General features: G+C 43.3%; 1 protein-coding gene across 6 annotated transcripts in view; it reads right to left on the reverse strand.

The window, feature by feature from the left end:
• Positions 1 to 1,700: 1,700 nt before the first annotated feature.
• The window catches only part of ABCC12 (ATP binding cassette subfamily C member 12), an 84,825-nt gene continuing 67,333 nt past the window's right edge, over positions 1,701 to 19,192 (reverse strand). For 5 of the 6 annotated variants that reach the window (XM_077132344.1, XM_077132343.1, XM_077132345.1 and 2 more), the window contains 9 exons: positions 17,757 to 17,894; positions 14,718 to 14,904; positions 9,393 to 9,482; positions 7,551 to 7,740; positions 6,944 to 7,103; positions 5,521 to 5,599; positions 4,427 to 4,540; positions 2,804 to 2,968; positions 1,701 to 2,703 (listed from right to left, as the gene is read on the reverse strand). In XM_077132344.1, coding sequence (XP_076988459.1) covers positions 2,611 to 2,703; positions 2,804 to 2,968; positions 4,427 to 4,540; positions 5,521 to 5,599; positions 6,944 to 7,103; positions 7,551 to 7,740; positions 9,393 to 9,482; positions 14,718 to 14,904; positions 17,757 to 17,894 — 1,216 coding nt within the window. In that variant the 3' untranslated portion in view covers positions 1,701 to 2,610. Of the gene's footprint in view, positions 2,704 to 2,803; positions 2,969 to 4,426; positions 4,541 to 5,520; positions 5,600 to 6,943; positions 7,104 to 7,550; positions 7,741 to 9,392; positions 9,483 to 14,717; positions 14,905 to 17,756; positions 17,895 to 19,192 lie in introns of those variants that run through there. The other variant, XM_077132346.1, reaches the window with a different exon arrangement.

The following is a 19,192-nucleotide window of genomic DNA, read 5'->3' on the forward strand; positions in this document are numbered from 1 at the left end:
GTTACATCTACATTAAAACAGGTTAGGTGTGCCTCCCTTGGTGGGAATTGGGATCCTTTTGTCAAGTGAGGATCAGCATTTTCCCAAGAAGGACAGCACTGGGTCTTCTGCAACACTTAAAATGCTTTGGGCTGCAAAGAACAAGCCCAACTCAAGCGGGCCTAAACAATATGGGAAATACATTCTCTCACATGACAAAAGGTAAGGTGACCATGGAGTTGGTAAATCAGGAACTCACTGGCATAAGCAAGGACCTGTGCTCCTTCCATTGTCCACATCCTCCATGGTCCGATGGCCACAGCTTCAGGCACCACATTTTGATCAGGCAATAGGAGACAATCCGCACTCCCATTCCAGCAGACTTTCCTCTCATCTCACATCTCGTTGACATGAATTGCATCACATGCCAATGCCTATACCATGAGTCAGCAAATTTTCTGTAAAGGGTCAGATAGTAAATATTTTTGGCTTTGAAGGCACATGTTCTGTTGCAACTATGTAACTCCTAGTTGGAATGTGAAAGCAGCTGTAGACAATACATTAAAAATGAACATGGTTGTGTTTCAATAAAACTTTATTTATAAAAACAAGTGGCAGCCTGCTTTCGGTCCACAGGCTGTAACTTTACTGGCCCTTTCTCTAGATCTGTCCTTAAGACAACCTGTCCTCAAAATTAGTTTCAGGACACAATTGGCTGATGCATTTCACAATGCTGCCTGCCAGGGCCTGGCCAGAAGAGAGTTGGACAATGATGTAGATGAGAATGTTTTAGTTTCCTAGCTGCTAAAACACATACTATACAATGGGTTGGTTAAAACAATAGAATTTGTTGACTCATGTTTCAAGACTAGAAGTCCAAAATTGAGGTTTCAACAAGGCAATGCTGTCTTCCAAAGACTGGTGTGTTCTAGGGTTGGCTGCTGGTAATCTTTGGTCCTTGGCTTTTCTGTCACATGGTAATGCACATGGCAGTGTCTTCTCCTTTCTCTTCCAGGTCCCATTGACTTCCAGCTTCTGACTGCTTCCTGTGACTTCTCCATCTATGTCCAATTTTCTTTGCTTATAAAGACTTCAGCAATATTGGATGAAGGCCCATCCTCATTCAGTTTGGGCACACCTTAACTAATAATATTATTGAAGGTCCTGTTTACAAATGGATTCACACTCACAGAACCAGGATTTGGAACCTGAACATGCTTTTTCTGGGGGACATGGCTCAATCCCTGGCAGAGAAAAACCAGAGATACTGGCCATTATCTACAGAGCAGAAAGTCTCAGCCTCTTCACTTTAAGCCTGAAACATGCAAATACACCTGGGACAGATAGCTCATTCCCCAGGTCCCCACAATCTGTGACTGGATGCACTCACCAGATGATGGCATTCACTCAGGCCTCAGATATTTCTTGGGTGCTCATGCATGCCTGGTACTGCGCCCTCTTCCACGTTTGGAAGGATAAGGAGAGGTATAAGGCCAAGTGAGTGGAGAGGGGGCATCCAATGGAAGCTTGACCAACCAACAATGCCCTGCACTCTGGTGAGACCTCAGCTTAGAGTTGGAAGGTAGGTCCCAGAAGCATCACCTACCAGGAGACTTTAGTCCACAGGAATGGGCAACAGCCAGATCTGCAGGTGTGTCCCTTGGCAAGTACTGCACAGGAGCTTATCGGATTTTCTATTTTTTTTAAATGTCACCATGAACTGGCAGCCTTCACTCCCAGGGCTACTTGGAATACATCTTTACTGCATCTGCTTTTGTGAACTTTGAGGCTGGAAAGAAAACCCTTTATTTGGGAAATGCTATGGGTTTGATTACCGAGTCAAGGGAGAAAGCAATGAAGGCTTATAAGAAGAAATAGCACAGAAATTAGAATACCTTTGGTAAAATAATTGCAGGCAACATTTCAGGTAGTGCACTTTCCTACTGCATTTTAATGATCAATAAAGAAGATATAAAAATGACATTTATAGAGAAACTCCAGCATTTTGTTTTCCTGGTTATTTTAATAGATCAAATGAACATACAATCTGATTTTTTGTTAATTTTTTTTTCTGCTGAACACTCTAGTCAATCTTTTATGTCACAGATCTGTGTAGTTACTGCCGTCACACAGTCAAGATAGAAGTGAATAGGAAATAGGAGTTAAACAGGAAGGAAACTCTGGGCTTTCCCCTTTTGATAACAAGGCAAAGAAACCTTTACAAATTCCTTTCTTAGGCATTTTCCCATTCTGTTTACTTAGATTTTCAACTAAAAGTTGCAAAGTTTCCATTCTCAGGCACTCAGATAGTATTGGTGGGGACACAAAAGTTTCAGGAGGTGAGAGGCAGTTTTTAACCCACTAACTTCATCTGCCTCTGTCCGTCACCCAGCACTAAACCCAAACCCACCAAGAAGTGAAATGGCCTGAGCTGGGCAAGGTAAAGAAAATGATTTCTGTCCCAGTTCAGTCTGGACCCCAGGGGTGGAGGGACAGAGAATCAGGGCTGCTTGCAGAGATGAGAGAAGCACAGCCCCCTGTCCTGCCCCCTGCCTTGGCCCCTGCAGACTCATCCTGTTCATCTCATTCCTCCTCTTTTCAAATCATGTGAGGTGGTCCCCATCGGGGCCTTTACAACCGGACTTGGTTTTCTGCTGCTAGCAACATGGCAAACGCAGAATCTGGTTTCTCAGCCAGCTCTTCAGGCTTGCCAAACTCAACCACCTGCAAGTCAGAGAAGAAGAACTGAAGTTGTCAGAAACATATTCACTCAGAGAGCAGCTGAGCTCTCAGGGGGAGGCGAAGCCTACCAGAGCTTCCTCACCTTCCCATTTTCCATGACCAGGACGAGGTCACAGTTGAGAACCGTGTTCAAGCGGTGGGCAATGGTTAACACTGTGCAGCCCTTGAAGGCGTCCTTGATGGTGCTCTGGACAAGGGTGTCTGTCTTGGAGTCCATGGAGGCCGTGGCTTCATCAAGAAGAATGATCTGCCAAGGAAGGAATTTTTCAAAAGGTCATACTAAGCCAAAGCAGCATTGAGAGGGAAATTTATATTCTCAGCTGGATTTATTTTAAAGGAAGGAAATCTGAAAAGTAGTGAGCTAAGCATCCATATCATGGAGTTAGAGAAAGAATAGGAAAATAAAAGTCACAGGACACCACCATCTCACTCAAAGGACTTGCTGGGGAAATAAGGTTGTGTGTTGCATACTCCTCTTTTTAAAGGGTTTACTCTAACCCTAAAAACTGGTAGGAAGAAAACATCCTGCAGGACTTATCCACTGTATTTTCACAAGAGGTATAAAAACAGGACTTGTATTTGTTTCCTGTTGCTGCTGTAACAAATATACCATAAACTTAGTGGCTTGAAACAATGCACATTTATTATCTTACAGATCTGGTGTCAGAAGTCCTAAAATCAAGGTGTTGGGAGAGCTACATTCCTTCTCGAAGTTCTGGAAGCTCTAGGCAAGAATTTGTTTTCTTCCCTTTTTCAGTTCCCACATTCTTTGGTCATGGGCACCACATCTTCTACCCTTTCTCTGACTCTCCAGCCTCTCTTTTATAAAGATCCCTATGATGACATTGGGCCCACCTATATAATCCAAAGTCACCTCCCATCTCAAGACCCTTAATTTAATCGCATCTGCATAGTTCCTTTTGGCAGATAAGGTTATATATTCACAGTGCATATCTTTGGGGGGCCCATTAATCTACCTACCATAGTGCTGGTGTGTAAAGCTGTTAAGTCTGAAACCCTGTGTGCTCAGCCCTTACCTCTGTTTGACCTTGGCTAAGTTACTTAAATTTCCTGAGGCTCTGTTTCCCCATCTGTAAAAACAGCTTGTTTTGAGCATAAAATGCAACCATTCAGCAGCACCTAATACCACCGTAGGGTCTAAATATACCCTGGTCCCTTTTCCCTGCCCTTAGTACATCCAGAGAACACACACTGTGGTTCAGTTTAGAATCAGATTTCTAAAGTGACAGCAATCCCTTCCTGGAAATCAGTATACATAGATGTCTAGGTCACTATGAGAAATGAATATAAATTCTGCAATTCTCATGTCGTGGCATTCTGATGGCCTTCTTCGGTGTCCTGGGTACTGTTTGTCAGGCTCAAAATCATTCAGGGACAAAGAAAAAAAAAAAAAAAGAAGCAGATTTTTCAAACTTAAACCACGTAGGAGAGCACACAAAGAATACCTCAGCAAGACCTCCCAGGGGAAGGCCCAGGGGAGGATGGTGCTATTGCTGGAAATGGCTGTTATTTTTCAATTTTCACCCCTTACAACTTTGTCTTGAGAAAAAGTGATCGGTTTTTAAATGGCACAATTGCTCTCTCTTTGCTGAAAGACAAATGCTTGGCTCTACCTCCTGGATTGAGTGGCGCTGCAAGAAACAGCCAAAATTTGACCAATCCATTTTGCATGCTGTTTCCTTACTTTTGAATTACGGAGAAGTGCTCGGGCCATACAAAGCAGCTGACGTTCTCCTACTGAGAAGTTTTCTCCATTTTCTGTGACTTCTGCCTGTAATTTTGCTGGGAGTTTCATTATCTATAAAACACAGAAAATGCCACATTATTCTGATGATCTATAAAATTGTCCTGGGTCTTCTGTATTGCCCCCTTATCTTGTATGCATCAGTTTGCTTTATTTTACCATGGAAAAGAAAATGCAAAACAATAATCATTTCAATATTGTAAAGACTCACTAGGGAAAGACCAGAGAGTAGGTAGACATTACTTACTGAAAATCACAGCAGGATTCACAGAATTCTGTAGACACCTTGCTAAAGAGTACAAACAATGCACCCAAACACATGTAAATGGCTTTCCTGATCTCTATTTCCAGGGACAAAACAGAGATGGGATGGTAGTCAAAGAAAAGGTAAGATAGGGTCTGACTTGTTCCAGGCTGACAAGTCAAAATGGCTTTGGGAGTTGTTCACCTTAGTACCAAGATCTAGGAAAATGCTCCCTCTGGGCTCCTGTACATTCAGCTCTTACAGGACAGGATCCCATTTCATAGATAGTTCAGTCTACTGAACTATCCTCACTCCATTCCTGTAGAGTGCCTCACCTCTTGGCCTTTCGGTGACATCATTTGGATAAGCAAACAATGCCATTGGCAAACAAGAGTAGCAAGGCACTCCTTCTGCTCTAGAGACAGAAGGTTGCGGGTTCAAGTCTTTACCACTCACTAGTCTGGACATGCCACTTTTCTGCTGTGAGCCTTAATTTCTGCAGTTCTATAATGGAGAAAATAATACAAGTTTTGATGGGTTGTAATCCAGCTCGAGTGAGATAATGCACTAGAACTCTTGGCTGGATCATTACAGAGATCTAATAAATGCCATCTACTGTTGCTCTTAAGAATAAGGAATAAAATGAGGGTCATATTCTACTGGCTTATGTGGTGCCTACAAGCAAACCTGGCCAAGTGCTGGGCCAAGTGTTAGTCCAATTAAAACCTGAACCAGTTACCTGGCACAGGATCTGGGAAACTGATTCACTCAGACAGCCCCTGAAACCTACTGTGTCTCTCATGAATGTTCTCTCCAGAACTTGCCAGAGCATCTCATCGGTGTGACTCTCAAAGGGATCCAAGTTGTACCTGGAGTGAGGGAAAGGAAAGGGAGCTGGATTTCTGAGGGTAGGAGGATGGATGAGCATATCTTCTGCAGCACATGAGGAAGAGTTGCTGGTGGCACATGAAGACCCCAAAGCAAGAGCAGACCCTAGAGCAGACCCCAAGAGCAGAACCTAGGTCAGACTAATGGCCCACTAAATACCAACCTCAGTCCACGAGACCAAAGACCTACAACTCTGTCACTGAGACAGGCAAGTGAGGTGAGTAAGGAAATGTGAACTTGGGCTCCAGGGTAACTCCAACCAAGGCACTCAGGCAGAAACATCTGGGCCTTTCAGCAGGCATGTGCAGCAGAGTGGATTTTACTTTCTATAAATTCATCTCCTTTTGCTCTTGACAGAGAGACGGGGAGAAAGAGCAATTCAATTTGCTGTTCCATTCTCTTTGCCTTCAGAGTGAGCTTTTGAGAGGTAAGAGGTTCTCTGTAGCTCCCAGGGCCTGGCAGAGGGTGAGATGCTCACATACAGGACGTGATTTCTAGGGTTTCAAGATGTGGAATGTGTCTTTCAAAAAGCAATTTTTTAAAATGAATCTCCCTACGTTGCCTGCTGCTTAGTGGGAGAAATGTGCCTCTTAGTAAAGGAATGGCTGCTGTGCTGGACTAGTTGAGAAACTCTAAGCTAAACTCCAGAGTAACATCTTCCTATAGGATTTTCAAGTTTAATCTGACTCTGTTTCCCTTGAGCCCCACAGAAGTTGCAACTCAACTATTGTAGTTCTTCACAGCTTCTGCTCACTCCTCAGAGTGAATGAATGAAAGTACTTCCCAAAGGATGGCTCCACGAGTAGATTGACTATTTTATTGTGCAAATTGGGATATGTTCACAGTGGCCATTGCTAAACCTGGCGGGATGGTGGGACACAGCCATATGCCAGGGCTGACCTGGGTAAGCCAGGACATCTGCTCACTCTACATATAAGTATTTTTGCTTATACTTAATTAAATGGGAATTATTCCTGCTTAGCGAGGCCTAGAGGATGACATGTATTAATGGACTGTGCAGTGGTGGGCAGGTTAACTGGGCTAGGACTGCTGGTCACCCCATACAGAGAGGATTTCTGTCTATACAGCCATCCACACAGAATATTTATATTATAGTGCTCAGGGCCCTAGCCCCAGCTCCTGAATGAAACCAGCAGGGTTTCATTCAGAGCCAGTGACCAGCAGTGCTTATGTATGCCTGGGGCTGTTGCTTCCCTCAGATAGAACGTCCCAGGCTAGCCGTGCTGGGGGTACTTCACAAAGTTCCTTGTCCATCTGATTTCACTACCCAAAAATAGGAATGTGCAATGATCAAGAACAGCTACCTTACTGTACCTACAAACAGGACAGGGTCCTGGGGGATCACGGTCAGCTTGGTTCTGAGGTCTTCCAAGCCGACAGTGCAGATATCCACCTCATCAATGAAGATCGTCCCGCCGGCGGGCTCCACCAGACGAAACAAGGCCATTCCTAAAGATGACTTTCCTGGGAAAGCAAAAACAACAAACCAAACATCAGCTTGTACTGCCATCATATCCAAAAATTGAATTAAGGGAATTTTTAATACACTACAAATGGTTTTGTGTGGATGGCTGTGTAGACAGAAATCCCTCACCGTATGGTGTGACCGGCAGTCCTAGCCCAGTTAACCTGCCCACCATTGCACAGTCCATTAATACATGTCATCCTCTAGGCCTCGCTAAGCAGGAATGAGTCCCATTTAATTAAGTAAAAAACTGATGTGTGTTTACATCCAGCTCTACACACCCAATTCAACCTGAAATCCTAATATACGGTAAAGAGATTTGAGGGGAAGTAAACCATCCAACCCACCACACATGTGCATCACTCTCCAGTGTGGCGTAACTCACACACCCAGGGAAAACTGAAAGAGAACAAACTGAAAGAAACAAAAACAGAGCTTGTCCTCACCAGAACCCGTTCTTCCGACGATCCCGACTGTCTGCCCGCTTTGGATGTTCAAGTTCAAGCCATCGAGAACAAGGGGAGTGTTGTCTCTGTATCTCATCTGATAGTCTTTGAATGTTATCTTCCCACGGCTGGGCCAGTCCTTGAGGCAGGTGCCCACTTTGAAGGGGTGAGTGCATTCAGAAACACAAGCCTGAAGAGCAGAATAACCATTGATGGGTCAATAGTTACCGGCTTTTAATTCATTTTGTTCCACACCATTCTACGAACTGGTGTTCATGGTGGGGAACTGGGCCAATAAGGACCCATCCCTCAAGGAACTCACATTCCAGTGGGGAAGTAAAATAACAAGAAAAATTCTGGAAATGAAGACAATAAGACAGAATATTAAAATAAACATGATTTGTGGGGGGCAGGAGTCAAAATAACTTGAGGGTCAATAACAGCTCCTATGGGGAGGTGATATTGAAGCTGAGATCTGGAATGCTCACAGGATGCCAGAGACAGGATTTGAGGTCAAAGTTTTCCAGGCAAGGGGGATAGCTGGTGCAAAGGCCTGAAACCAGAACAAGCTTGGGTAATCTGAGAACTTGAATGAAAAGTAGCATGGCTGGAGCTGAGAGAATAGAGACACAACTAGTTAAAAGAACAGGCAAGGCACAGGTCACATCGTGACTTATGGAGCTGGGCAAATGTCAGCAGTGTGAACCTGAAGCTGTGTGATGAATCCAGACTAAGGCTAAGAGTTGCAAAATTCAATCAGATATCGTTTCAATACCTGTAAGAATCATTATGGTGCTAGAAGCAGGTAGATGACAAGAATGCAGGATGTCAGGTTCAGAGGTCTTCAGAGTCACATGGAAAATACATTCCTATTTCCTAAGATCCCAGGAAATGCAAAGTCTAATCAAGGAGTACAGCAGCTTGGCTGGGTTACAAGACCAACCCCTCATAAGTCATGAAGTCCTTGTAAGGAACAGGAAATAGGACCCAAACTTCTGGTCAATAAGCAATCTCATTGAGCTGGGAAAATAATTGTATCCCTAGAGATTGATCATTTTTAGCCACTAGAATATTTAGCATTAAGAATAAAAATATTGAAGAGGAGCAAAACTGTAACTGTAATATTTTTAATTCAAGGAATCTTTATACTCATTGGTTTAAGTATTCATAATACTAGTAGAATTCATAACTGCAATTCAAATTTAAATGTATAACTGAATAATTGATTTAAACATGACTTTAAGCAAAAATATTTCTGTTGTACAGTGTTGGAACATTTATGAGAACTTAGAGCTCACTGTATTTATAAGTTTAATTTATTAGATTTATACAACCTCAGGAAGGTTTGTTAAATTACATAATCGAGGTACTTGAAAAGGAAAGTGAATGAATTAAATTTGAAAATGCAGTTTTAAAAGTATTTAAGTTTGCAAATGGCGCGGAACATTATTCAAAGGCCCTTAAAAAGTGATCGCTAGAATTGGCCAGACTTTGTTTCAAAGAATATCAAGATACGTAAGCTGAGCACACGAGATTTTAAAGAGTTAGATTTTTTTTAATTTACACTTTAATAATCAAATATTAATTTCTAGAAACCAAAGTAAGTCACTGAATTGTATTTTCTGTATACAGAAACTGCCCTTGAAGAATTTTTAAAAAGCAAGTCATGTTCAAAATTAAGGACTTTAGGTTGCATTCCTTTTAAGAAGAATGAGGTGCTCAGATTTCCTTTTCTTAAAAGATCCTTCCACATCTAAAAAGATCAAATATTTGTCTAAGTTTTGCCAAAGTTAGCTTTGAGTTAGTAGAGCGCCCCTACTCTTTCACACTCTAATTTCTTACCGAAATGTACTCCCTTAGCAGCTCCACGGAAGTGAATTTGGCCTGGGTCTCCGTCCCTGTTCGCACGCATACTTGGAGCAGTCCACTTAGCTATTTGAAAGGAACAAACAGCCACAGTTATAGGACTTCCTACTTTGGATTTCACTGTGTCCCCTTTCAGGGGCAAACCTTGTGAACTGCCCGGCCCTACCTTGCCCAATTCATTCAAAAGGGCAGCCTGTGCTCTCAGAAGCACCCGGAAATAAAGACATTCCTGTTGGAGTGTTTTGCCTTAAACACTTCCTCTGTATTTAGAAACAAATGGTAATTACATTTTTTCCTGGCACTCCAGATGGTAAGAATCTACCCACCCACCTCCCCAGTCCCCAACAGCACCACCTCTTCCAGAGCTTCAGCATTTGAGCAGTGGGCAGCTGTCCTCATGTAAGAATTCTCCAGGGAGCCACTCAATTGCCACCTGGTGGGCTCCTGCCCCTCTATGCCCTACCCCCTTTACCCAGAACACCTGAGAACACAATCACTATAGACCATCAGATCTGGAGGAGACCAGAAAACCATCAAGCCCCTTGCTCACTTTGGATATGAGAAAACCAAGACTCAGATCAGGGGATGTGGCTTGCTAAGGTCCCAATTGCTTTAGGTTGGGATCCCCAAAAGCCAACCCTGAGATTTGTATGCAAGCAGTTTATTAGGGTAGTGAGCCATGGATTCAGCAGCAGGCAATAGGGAAAGAGAAGGCAGCAACATGGGGTACCTTGATGAGCAGGTTAAGGCCAAGGGAGACTGTATGGGACACACCTGAGTTGTCCCATGGGAGGGTGGGTGCAGTGGGGTGTATATGCACTAACTCCATTTAGCCTCTCCCAGGAGTGAGGACTGCCCCACACCTCCAGTCTGCCCTAGACCAGGACAGAGAACCCTCCCATGGCAGGAGGCAGCCAGTTGGACTACCTTGGACCAATGAGTACTGAGGGCAAACAATAGGATAACAATAGTGCCTTTCCCAGTCACAAAGTGGGCTAGAAGAAGGATGAGGTCTCCCTTTGTTAGTAACTTCATGCATCGAGCCAGGTACATTACTCAGGGCCAGGTACTGTTTGTGAGGCTAGCTTCCCAGAAGTGAGCATACCAAAAAAGACCCCTGTCCTCATGACACTTACATTCTAGTGGGGTGGTAGGAGAAGATGCCTATAAACTACAAGCAAGGCAATTCCAGGGAACGAGAAGAAAATAAATAGTACAAAATGATGTGAGAGAGTGGCTGGGCATGGGCAGTTCCCTTAGTTGGGGTAGTTTGGGAAGACTGCGAAGATGACATTTCAGTTGAGGCATCCATGAAGGAGTCCACCATGTAAAACTGGAGGTAAGGAAGCTCTGAATGGCAGGGAGTGAGCCTAACAGAAAAGGGGGCAGTGTGACCCAAGCAGAGTGAGCAAGGCAGAGAGTGGTATGACCTAGGCCCTGGAGGACCTTGTGAAGATCCCTACAGCAAGTCTCCTTTGCTACCTCCCTGCTTAATGCAGGCCAAGGGCTATTTCCCATAGAGCTGTGCTTCTCAACCGTGGGTGATTATGCCCCCCAGAGGACATTTGGCATTGTCTGGAGACGCATTTGATTGTCACGACTATCTAGTCTACCATCTAGTGGGTAGAGGACAGGGTTGCTTCTAACACCCTACAATGCACAGGACAGTCCCCGCAAGGATGATCTGGCCCAAATGTCAATAGTGTCGTGGTCGAGAAGCCCTGTCTTAAAATCTAGACAATAATAATAAGGGGAACAAATGTTAAAATAAATTCAGTTTGAAATAGTGGTAAATGAAAGCTAGGGGTAAGGGGTATGGTACGTATAGTTTTTTTTTTCTCTATTATCATTTTATTTCTTTTTCTGTTGTCTTTTTAATTGATGCAAATGTACTAAGAAATGATGAATATGCAACTATGTGATGATATTAAGAATTACTGATTGTATATGTAGAATGGAATGATATCTAAATGTTTTGTTTGTTAATTTTTTTAATTAATAAAAAAAAATCTAGACAATACCCTTTCCCATGGCCTACAAAGTCTTACATGTGTCATGCCTGCCAACCCTTCAGACCTAACTCCCTGCTATTCAAGCTCAAGCCTTATGGACTTCTGAGTCTCACACACTAAGCTCCAACACAGCCGGATTCTTTCCCTGGTCCCTCTGCCTAAAACACCCTTCCGTCAGGGCTTCCTCAACTGCTTCTCTTTCACAGCATGGAAGTCACTCCTGGCAGAAGCCTCCTCTGACTACTGAATTCACTGTTGCTTCCCCCACCCAGTGACAACACCCTGCTTTACTATCTTCAATAGCACTTAACTATATTCCAAACTCATCTCTGTTACTTACTTGCATACTTATTTATTTTGTCTCCCACTAGAATGCAAGCTCCTTTAAGACAGGGATGTTGTCCAGCTTGTTCAAGCTGAATCCACTAGCACAGTGCCTGGCTTAGAGTAGGTGCTCAGAGGATATCTGATGAATGAATGCATGAACTCTTCCCTTGAGAATCATTTATGTCTGTGTGTCATTCAGACATACACATATCTTCTTAAATACAAGGGTGTCAGCTCCTCGGACCTGGGCAGCCTCCCGCATGTTTGGAATTCCTGCACTGGCACGGTGTTGGCCCCAGTGATGCTCACTGATTGGACACTCCTCTGTGATATTATGGGATGTCACTTTACACTCACTCTCTGCTTTGTGGAATTTCACCCCAATCTCTCACCCATCTAGGGAGCCTCCTCTATTCTCAAATCAACTTTTGTCGTTCTGATTCTGTGTTCTCCAAAGGGGGCTAATACTCAATAAAGCCACAAAGCCAGCTGGAGAGGAAGTATTCCTACAGACCTCTCAGTATGTGCACATTTTCTCCAACCTTACAGAAAACGTTTGAAAATAATCTCATGGAAAGCTGATGATATTTCCCAAATGTATGAGCTTAGCTGGCAAAAGCTGTTTCACTTAAACCAATTGAGGGGAACTGTTCAACATCTTCTGTTTTATATTTTACTAGGCAAGAACAAATGAAAGCATCCATCAACGGGGAACTGGCCGCCCAAGGTAGGTATTTTTTCCCATTTAAGATAAAATACTGAAAATATATTTTGTTCCTATTCCTTCCCCACATACCATTGAAATGATATCAGAAGAATTTTCGAAAGAGAATAGACTTTTAACAGCAGGAGGTAGAGGAAAGATACCACTGATTGAAAAAGTTTGACACATTTCTGGAAGATGGAAAGGATGAAAATCTTTTGATACACTGTGCTGTGGGGGCTTAAAGAGCCTTCAGCCTAATAGAACCCAGAGATAGGTGTGAGAAGAGGCCAACAAAGATGCTGACATTGAAGAGCCTTAACCTAGCAGAACCCAAAGATTCCAGATCTGAGAAGGACCCACAAAGATAATGACATTGAGTCTGCCTATAGACAATCACTCCTATCAGATCCATTTATTCCTCTTTCCAAGTCTTTGTCCCATCCAGAGCTAGTTGGACACTTTGTGCACAGGCCAAACACACACACACACACACACACACACACACACACACATTTTTCTCTAAAAAAAATCAAATAACTGCCTGGAATAACTGGGGTTCCAATCATAAATGCTAGTACCCAGAGTAACTACTTTAAATCTAGCATTGGGGTCACCTAAAGAACAGCTCCTTGCCTGTTCTTCTGAAGTGAAGCCAGCCTGTGGACCAGCCTCACACACACACATGTAAAGCTTCCCATCAGGGAGACCTAGCAAGACACACACAAAGGCAGAGGAAACTCTGAAAATCCAGCGCACTACCCCATTCTTAAATATAAACAGATCAAGAGGCATATGTACAAAACCTTTAGCAAGGACTGGATAAACAAACAGAAAAGCTGACCTTCAAAAAGAAAATACAGATATGACAACAGAAGAGTTTAAGAGAAGAGTTTAAAAGGGAAAAAAAAATCTTCTCTCAATATCCTCAAATATATTGCAATCATTTAAAAGAGTAACTTTTTTAAAAAAAACCAAGAGAATAAAAAACAGCTTATGGGAATTAAATATATGACTATATGATTGCCAAACTTAATGTTCAAAAGAATGGTGGTTGAACGTCAAAAAGTTTTGAAAAATTCCAAGAATAAAGATGAAAAACAAGAAAATGGAAACTTTAAGATACAAAAAATATAATACTTAACCAATGTGAGTTCACAGAAAAAAAAAAGGAAGAAATCGTCAAAATGAAGTAGGAAGGGGAGAAATTTCTCTGTGCTAGAGATTTGATTTGATTCTGAAAGAATACACAAGCACTGGACAGAGCAAATGAAAAAAAGCAGATGCCCAGATGCGTTGCCCTGTAATTTCATAGACATCAAAGATAAGGACAACATTGGAAAAGCTTGCAGAGAGAAAAATGGGAGACATATACCAAGGAACCAGATTCAGACAGAGTGTCAGACCCAAGTGGCCGGGGATCCGTCAACTCCTGGCTTTAATACAAAAGAGTATGATCTTTCTGGGAATCAGTTTCCAAACTGGTAAAATGCACATTGTGGTAGCGCCTATCTCATAGGGTTGTTGAAGGGATTAAATGAATCCGTGTATGTGAAGGATTTAGAACAGTGCCTGAAGCATAATAAATGTCATGGGTTAGCTTATTACTTTTATTATTATTCAAAATAAAACAGGGCGGTGTGGCGGTGGCTCAGTGGCAGAATTCTCACCTGCCTTGCTGGAGACCCAGATTTAATTCCTGCCCATGCAAAATAATAATAATAATAATAAAGCAGAGCAACCAACCAAAAGAAGCCAGTAATTATTTGTCATGAACATTGCCTCTCCCACATTCATTCCACTCTCCTCATTGTGTGACTTGGAGGTGGGGCATGTGTGATCACACCCCTTGACCTAAGCTAAGCATCCTAACCCCATCAAGCCACTAGTTCTGGGGTGCCTAATTTAATCCACTTTTATTCAGTGGCTAGAGTAGGAAATTTCCTTCTGCTTTCTTCCTGTCGTGCACCCAGAGGCTGCAGGTCACTACTACACAATCACAAGGGTAGCCCGCCTAAGAATGAAGCCACCGCAGAAGGACAAAGCCATGGGCATCACCAAGAAATGGAGTTGGAGCCATGACCATGACTCAAGTCCACACAACCGCCAGACTTTTTAATGACGCGAGCCACTAAGTTCTCTCTGTTGCTTCAAACCTTCTGGTTGGATTTCCTATTGTGCTCAACCCAAAGCATCCTCCCTAATGCGTTCTGTAGGCCGGAGCCTCCAAGCCGTGCCCGATTTTGCACGAGATGTTACCTGGATGATGTAAGACAGTGACAAGCCTTTCGAGGAAGCGCTGATTGAGGAAAAACTCAGGGTCACCAACAAGGCCACAATGAAGGTGATGATGTTCATGAGGATGTCCATTCTCAGAGCAAACCACCTGAGCGCGCAGTTAAAGTAGAGGAGGTGGCTGGAGTTTTCATCATTTAGGATCTTAAACCTATAATTAAGAAATCAGATAAGATAGGAGAACAGGTTGTGTTTCCATAGATTTGAAGTTAGGCCTTCTGGTGGCAAGGGGGATTTTTAATCGGGGGGAAATGTACCATACTAAACCCTTACTATGAACATATATTCCAGGCTCTTTAAAATGCATGACCATACGCATCTTTGACTTGCACATATTTTGAAAAAAAACACTGGTGAAAGTAGAGTATGGTGGTGAGTGGGGTTTTTTTGCCTTTCCCAAAGTTGACAACTGGAACACACAGCTGAGAACACAAGGTTCTGTGGAGTCAACCACCCCCAAAAGGCCTTGTACAGTTGACAATTGGCCCCCTTGATCTAACAAAGGGGGTGGAAGAGGTCACCTTTAGGGACAGTCAATATTTGTGGTGGTAGAGGAGGGAAGGTTGGGTGCCTGACTGGTTCCCCTCTCCAAAACAGTAAACGAAGAGCTGAGGTAATTGCTTATCGAGCTAAGCACCTTAAAGAATAGGGTGCTGACATCTTGTTCCCCTGCTGCATGTCCACTGAACCAAAGGGCTTGCCAAGAGGAGAAAGCACAGGAGAGGGGGACAAAAAGAGGACACAGCCAGGGGAGAGGGAGCCAGAGTTACCCTCAAAGTTTCATGTCCCCCAGATGTGAGGAAGACAGATCCTGCCAGTGCCTGCTGTCCAGAGTTAGGAAGGCAGAGGGAAGCTGATTTGGGGAGCTGCAGTGCTGATGTGGCATTATTCAGCATTAGGCAAAGAAGCCCCCATATCAGAGGAGCACAGTGAGATGCTGCCAGCTGGAACTCAGCCAGAATATCCAGTCAGATCTCACCAGAGCTTCTTGGGATTTGGTCCTGTTGGGGCCTCCACTCTGCCACACTACATCTGCACAGTGAGCTGGATTAGCAAGAATGAGCAGTTGAAAAGAAAGAATGACCCAGGCACAGGCAGTCACCTGAGGATGTGTCTCCTCTGCCCCCTTCATCCTCTTACACTGGCATCAGAGAACCAGGCTCAGGAAAAGGGGAGGGATGTTTAAAGAAGAGATCAGGTGTTTCCCTTAACCTACCAGTTCCCCCACCACTCTCCCTGACACATATACATAGCCTTACCACTCCATGCTTCTCAGGGAAAACAGAGAGTTTTGACTTGAATAAAAGATTGAAATTTTAGCTAGACTGTTCTATTAACCAAAACAGACATCAGATTAAGTTGCCACTGAGGGTTTCCCTGACCTCGTGGGAAGGGAGATTTATCAGAATAATTGGTAGCAATTACTGGAAGGAGAAATAAATCTTTTAGATGTTTAAACTCCTAAAGAGTTGAGATTCCTCCACTGGCACAGTCATGAATGCCATCAGGCATTGTTAGGACATGATGTTCTAAAATTCCTCCAAAGGATTCTGCCTGAAGGCATTTCTGACCAGCCATCCTGGGCTCTGCAGCATCCTCCCCTTCCTCTTTCAATCTAATTTATTTTCCCCAGAGTTAGTCAAAATATCCTCCCAAACACATATCTATCATGTAGCTATAAAGTCTACAGATTCAACTGATAGCTTAAGTGACTTAGAAAAACCAGAGGAGAATCTGCAAGAAGACAAGGCATGAGTATGTGTGGCTGATGAATGACTCCATGTACAGGAACATTTTCCTGAGGACCAGGATGTGGAAACAATCTACATATAGATGCAGGACTCTTGAAGAATGATGTTCAAGTTAAGCTATTAACAGGACTGGCTGCTGATGGAACTAAAAATGGAGCTGTGACATCAAGTCTATATTGAGATCCTTGGTGGCAAAGTGGGGGAAGAGAGTGGAAGAATTAGATACAAGCATTGAAATGTGTGTTAGCTTTCTAAGGAGGGAAAAGATAGAAAAGTAAGAACTCTCTGTGGCAGAGATTGCTACAGATTCACCATTCTCCATTTTCATTTCCTCTGTGGACTCAGCTCTACTACATTTCCCAGACTCCCTTGCAGCTACATGAGCCCATGAGACTGAACTCTGGCTCAGAAGTGATGAGTCTCCACAAAGCCTGCCCCAGAAGGGTCCCCATGTGGTCCTCCACCTCCTTTCTCTCTTTATCCTCCAGCTGGGGAAGACTCCAAAGCCCTAGGGTATGGCAAAGTCCACAGATGGAAACAAGAGCAGAATTCTGTCGCCAGTCCATGGACCTTCAATCAACTTGACTTCAGAAAGAATAAGCATATATTGTCTTAAGCCCCTACAATTAGAGCTGTTTGTCACAGCTGTGAGACTATTGTGATCGGTATAATTTATACGGTGTTTTAGAATTTTGGAGTTGGAAGACTCCTAAGACCCCACATTTAAAAAAAGGAGGAAACTAATCTATCTGCTAAGTAAAATATAATACAGGCTTTGAAATTATTTTTATAAAAAATGTAATAATTTAAAATGCTCTTTAATTGAGTTCTGTTAAAATGTCAAGTTAAAAAAAGCAACAGAAAAATGATTATAAATAGCTAAGAAAACCCTATGAATAGGGAAAAAAAGAAAATATATGAACATATTAACAGAGTTTGGGCTTGGGGCCAATGAGTGAATTTTTCTCTTCTTTTTTTTTTTGTGTGTTTTCCCATTTTTTTCCTGAATTGAACACATTTTACCTTTATAGAGTAAAGTAAAATGTAAAATCACACACTGAAATTGTCACTGAATGAGCACCCCAGACATGTGGAAGAAGGGTCAAGTGTTGTACAGCACCCCTCTTCAGTTCTGCCCGAGACCCAACGTTCCATTATCAGAGCCAAAGAAGACATTTGTTCCTGTGACCTGCTGGTAGTGGCTGGGCCTGGAGCAGGGAGGCACTAGACGAGGGCCCAGCAAAGGACTCACTTGTTGACGCAGTCCTCCCTTTTGTTGTAGGCATGAATGACGCCTAGCCCTTGCATGGAGGAGGTGATGTGGGAGAACCAGGGGGACCGGCTGATATTCTCCACCTTCTTGAGCTCCTGGACTCCTCTGTGGAAGACACTGTAGGAAAACAAATAGACACCAAGAGGACCATGAAATCTCAGCAGGCTCACACTGGGCACATGCAGATTCGACTACATACTCAGTGCAAGCCTAAGTCAGGCATTTAAGCCATCTAACCAGGGAGAATAAGTTGACCTACCATCTTCTCTAGGAGCATGTGTCCAAATTGGGCAAGGTGGTGGGGGGTAGATGGTAGGGGACAGGAGGTAAGAGGGGTCTGAGAAGTGGAGTCTGCCATTTCCCTACTGAGTCTTAGTTCTGCATGTTTCTTGTAGCATAAATGTCTCTATGCATGAGATGTGACTTTAGTCTTTGAAGATAAGAATTTTTCATACAGTGCAGCTCCTAAATACCAGCCAATCACTTTTTGGTGCCCAGTCAAATTAAAAATGAGCTATTCCAACTCCAGAGGAAAACCTAGTGTGTCACCTGCCAATGTGTGCCCTTCTGCAGGCATTTTCAAAGATATTTTGACTAAACATAATTCTAGCCTAAGGAGCTGATTTTAGAATGGATCCCTCCACAGGAGGCAACTCTCCTGTGTGTGTTGATGCTCCAGGATGCAGTTATTGGCAGGCTGGCCTATGAGAGATAATCTAATCTGACCTCCAGAACTGAAACAGAGGAAAGGAGGGGAAAACCTCATCAGTTCAGAGCTCAAGTGAGTTAGAAACATTTAGATAAGTCAGCCCTGCTCTGATGTGTCTTTATGGTAGAAGGTGAGGGTAAAGAATAAAGGGGGAAAAAACTTTGTTAAGTAGATTAACATTAAAAGCAAGAGAGCAGCCAGGAACAATGGTCAGACAAGTGCAAGGATTATAAAAATGAACAGCCACCCAAAAAAATCCACTTGAAGAACTGATATACGGGTCAGATTTTTCCCTTGTGAAGCACTTATGGAATTATTTGGTCATCACAATAAGCCCTTGAGGTTGGAGATGGAGTCCATGTGCCCTAGCTCTGATCACCATAGACTCAGTGGGAGACTGAAGTGAGTCCAGCGCTCTCCACTCCCACACACCTGGGCTAGTTCCTAAAGCCATACCACTCCCACGCAGATGCTGGACATCAAGTCCAGACCCGCAACCCACATGTGCCCTACTACATTCCCCACAGCCACATTTCTCACTGTCCACTGGCACTATCCATGGACTTGATCCACCGACTTGAAACCTCTAAAACCAAACTTATAATCCTGATGACCCAAACCCCATGTCTCTTCCCATCAATCCCCACCTTGACGTTATCCTTCACATCTCCCCAGCACCCAAAATTCCACCAGCCATGAATACCCC

This window comes from Tamandua tetradactyla, chromosome 16 (genome assembly GCF_023851605.1).
Source record: "Tamandua tetradactyla isolate mTamTet1 chromosome 16, mTamTet1.pri, whole genome shotgun sequence".
Classification (NCBI taxonomy): Eukaryota; Metazoa; Chordata; class Mammalia; order Pilosa; family Myrmecophagidae; genus Tamandua; species Tamandua tetradactyla.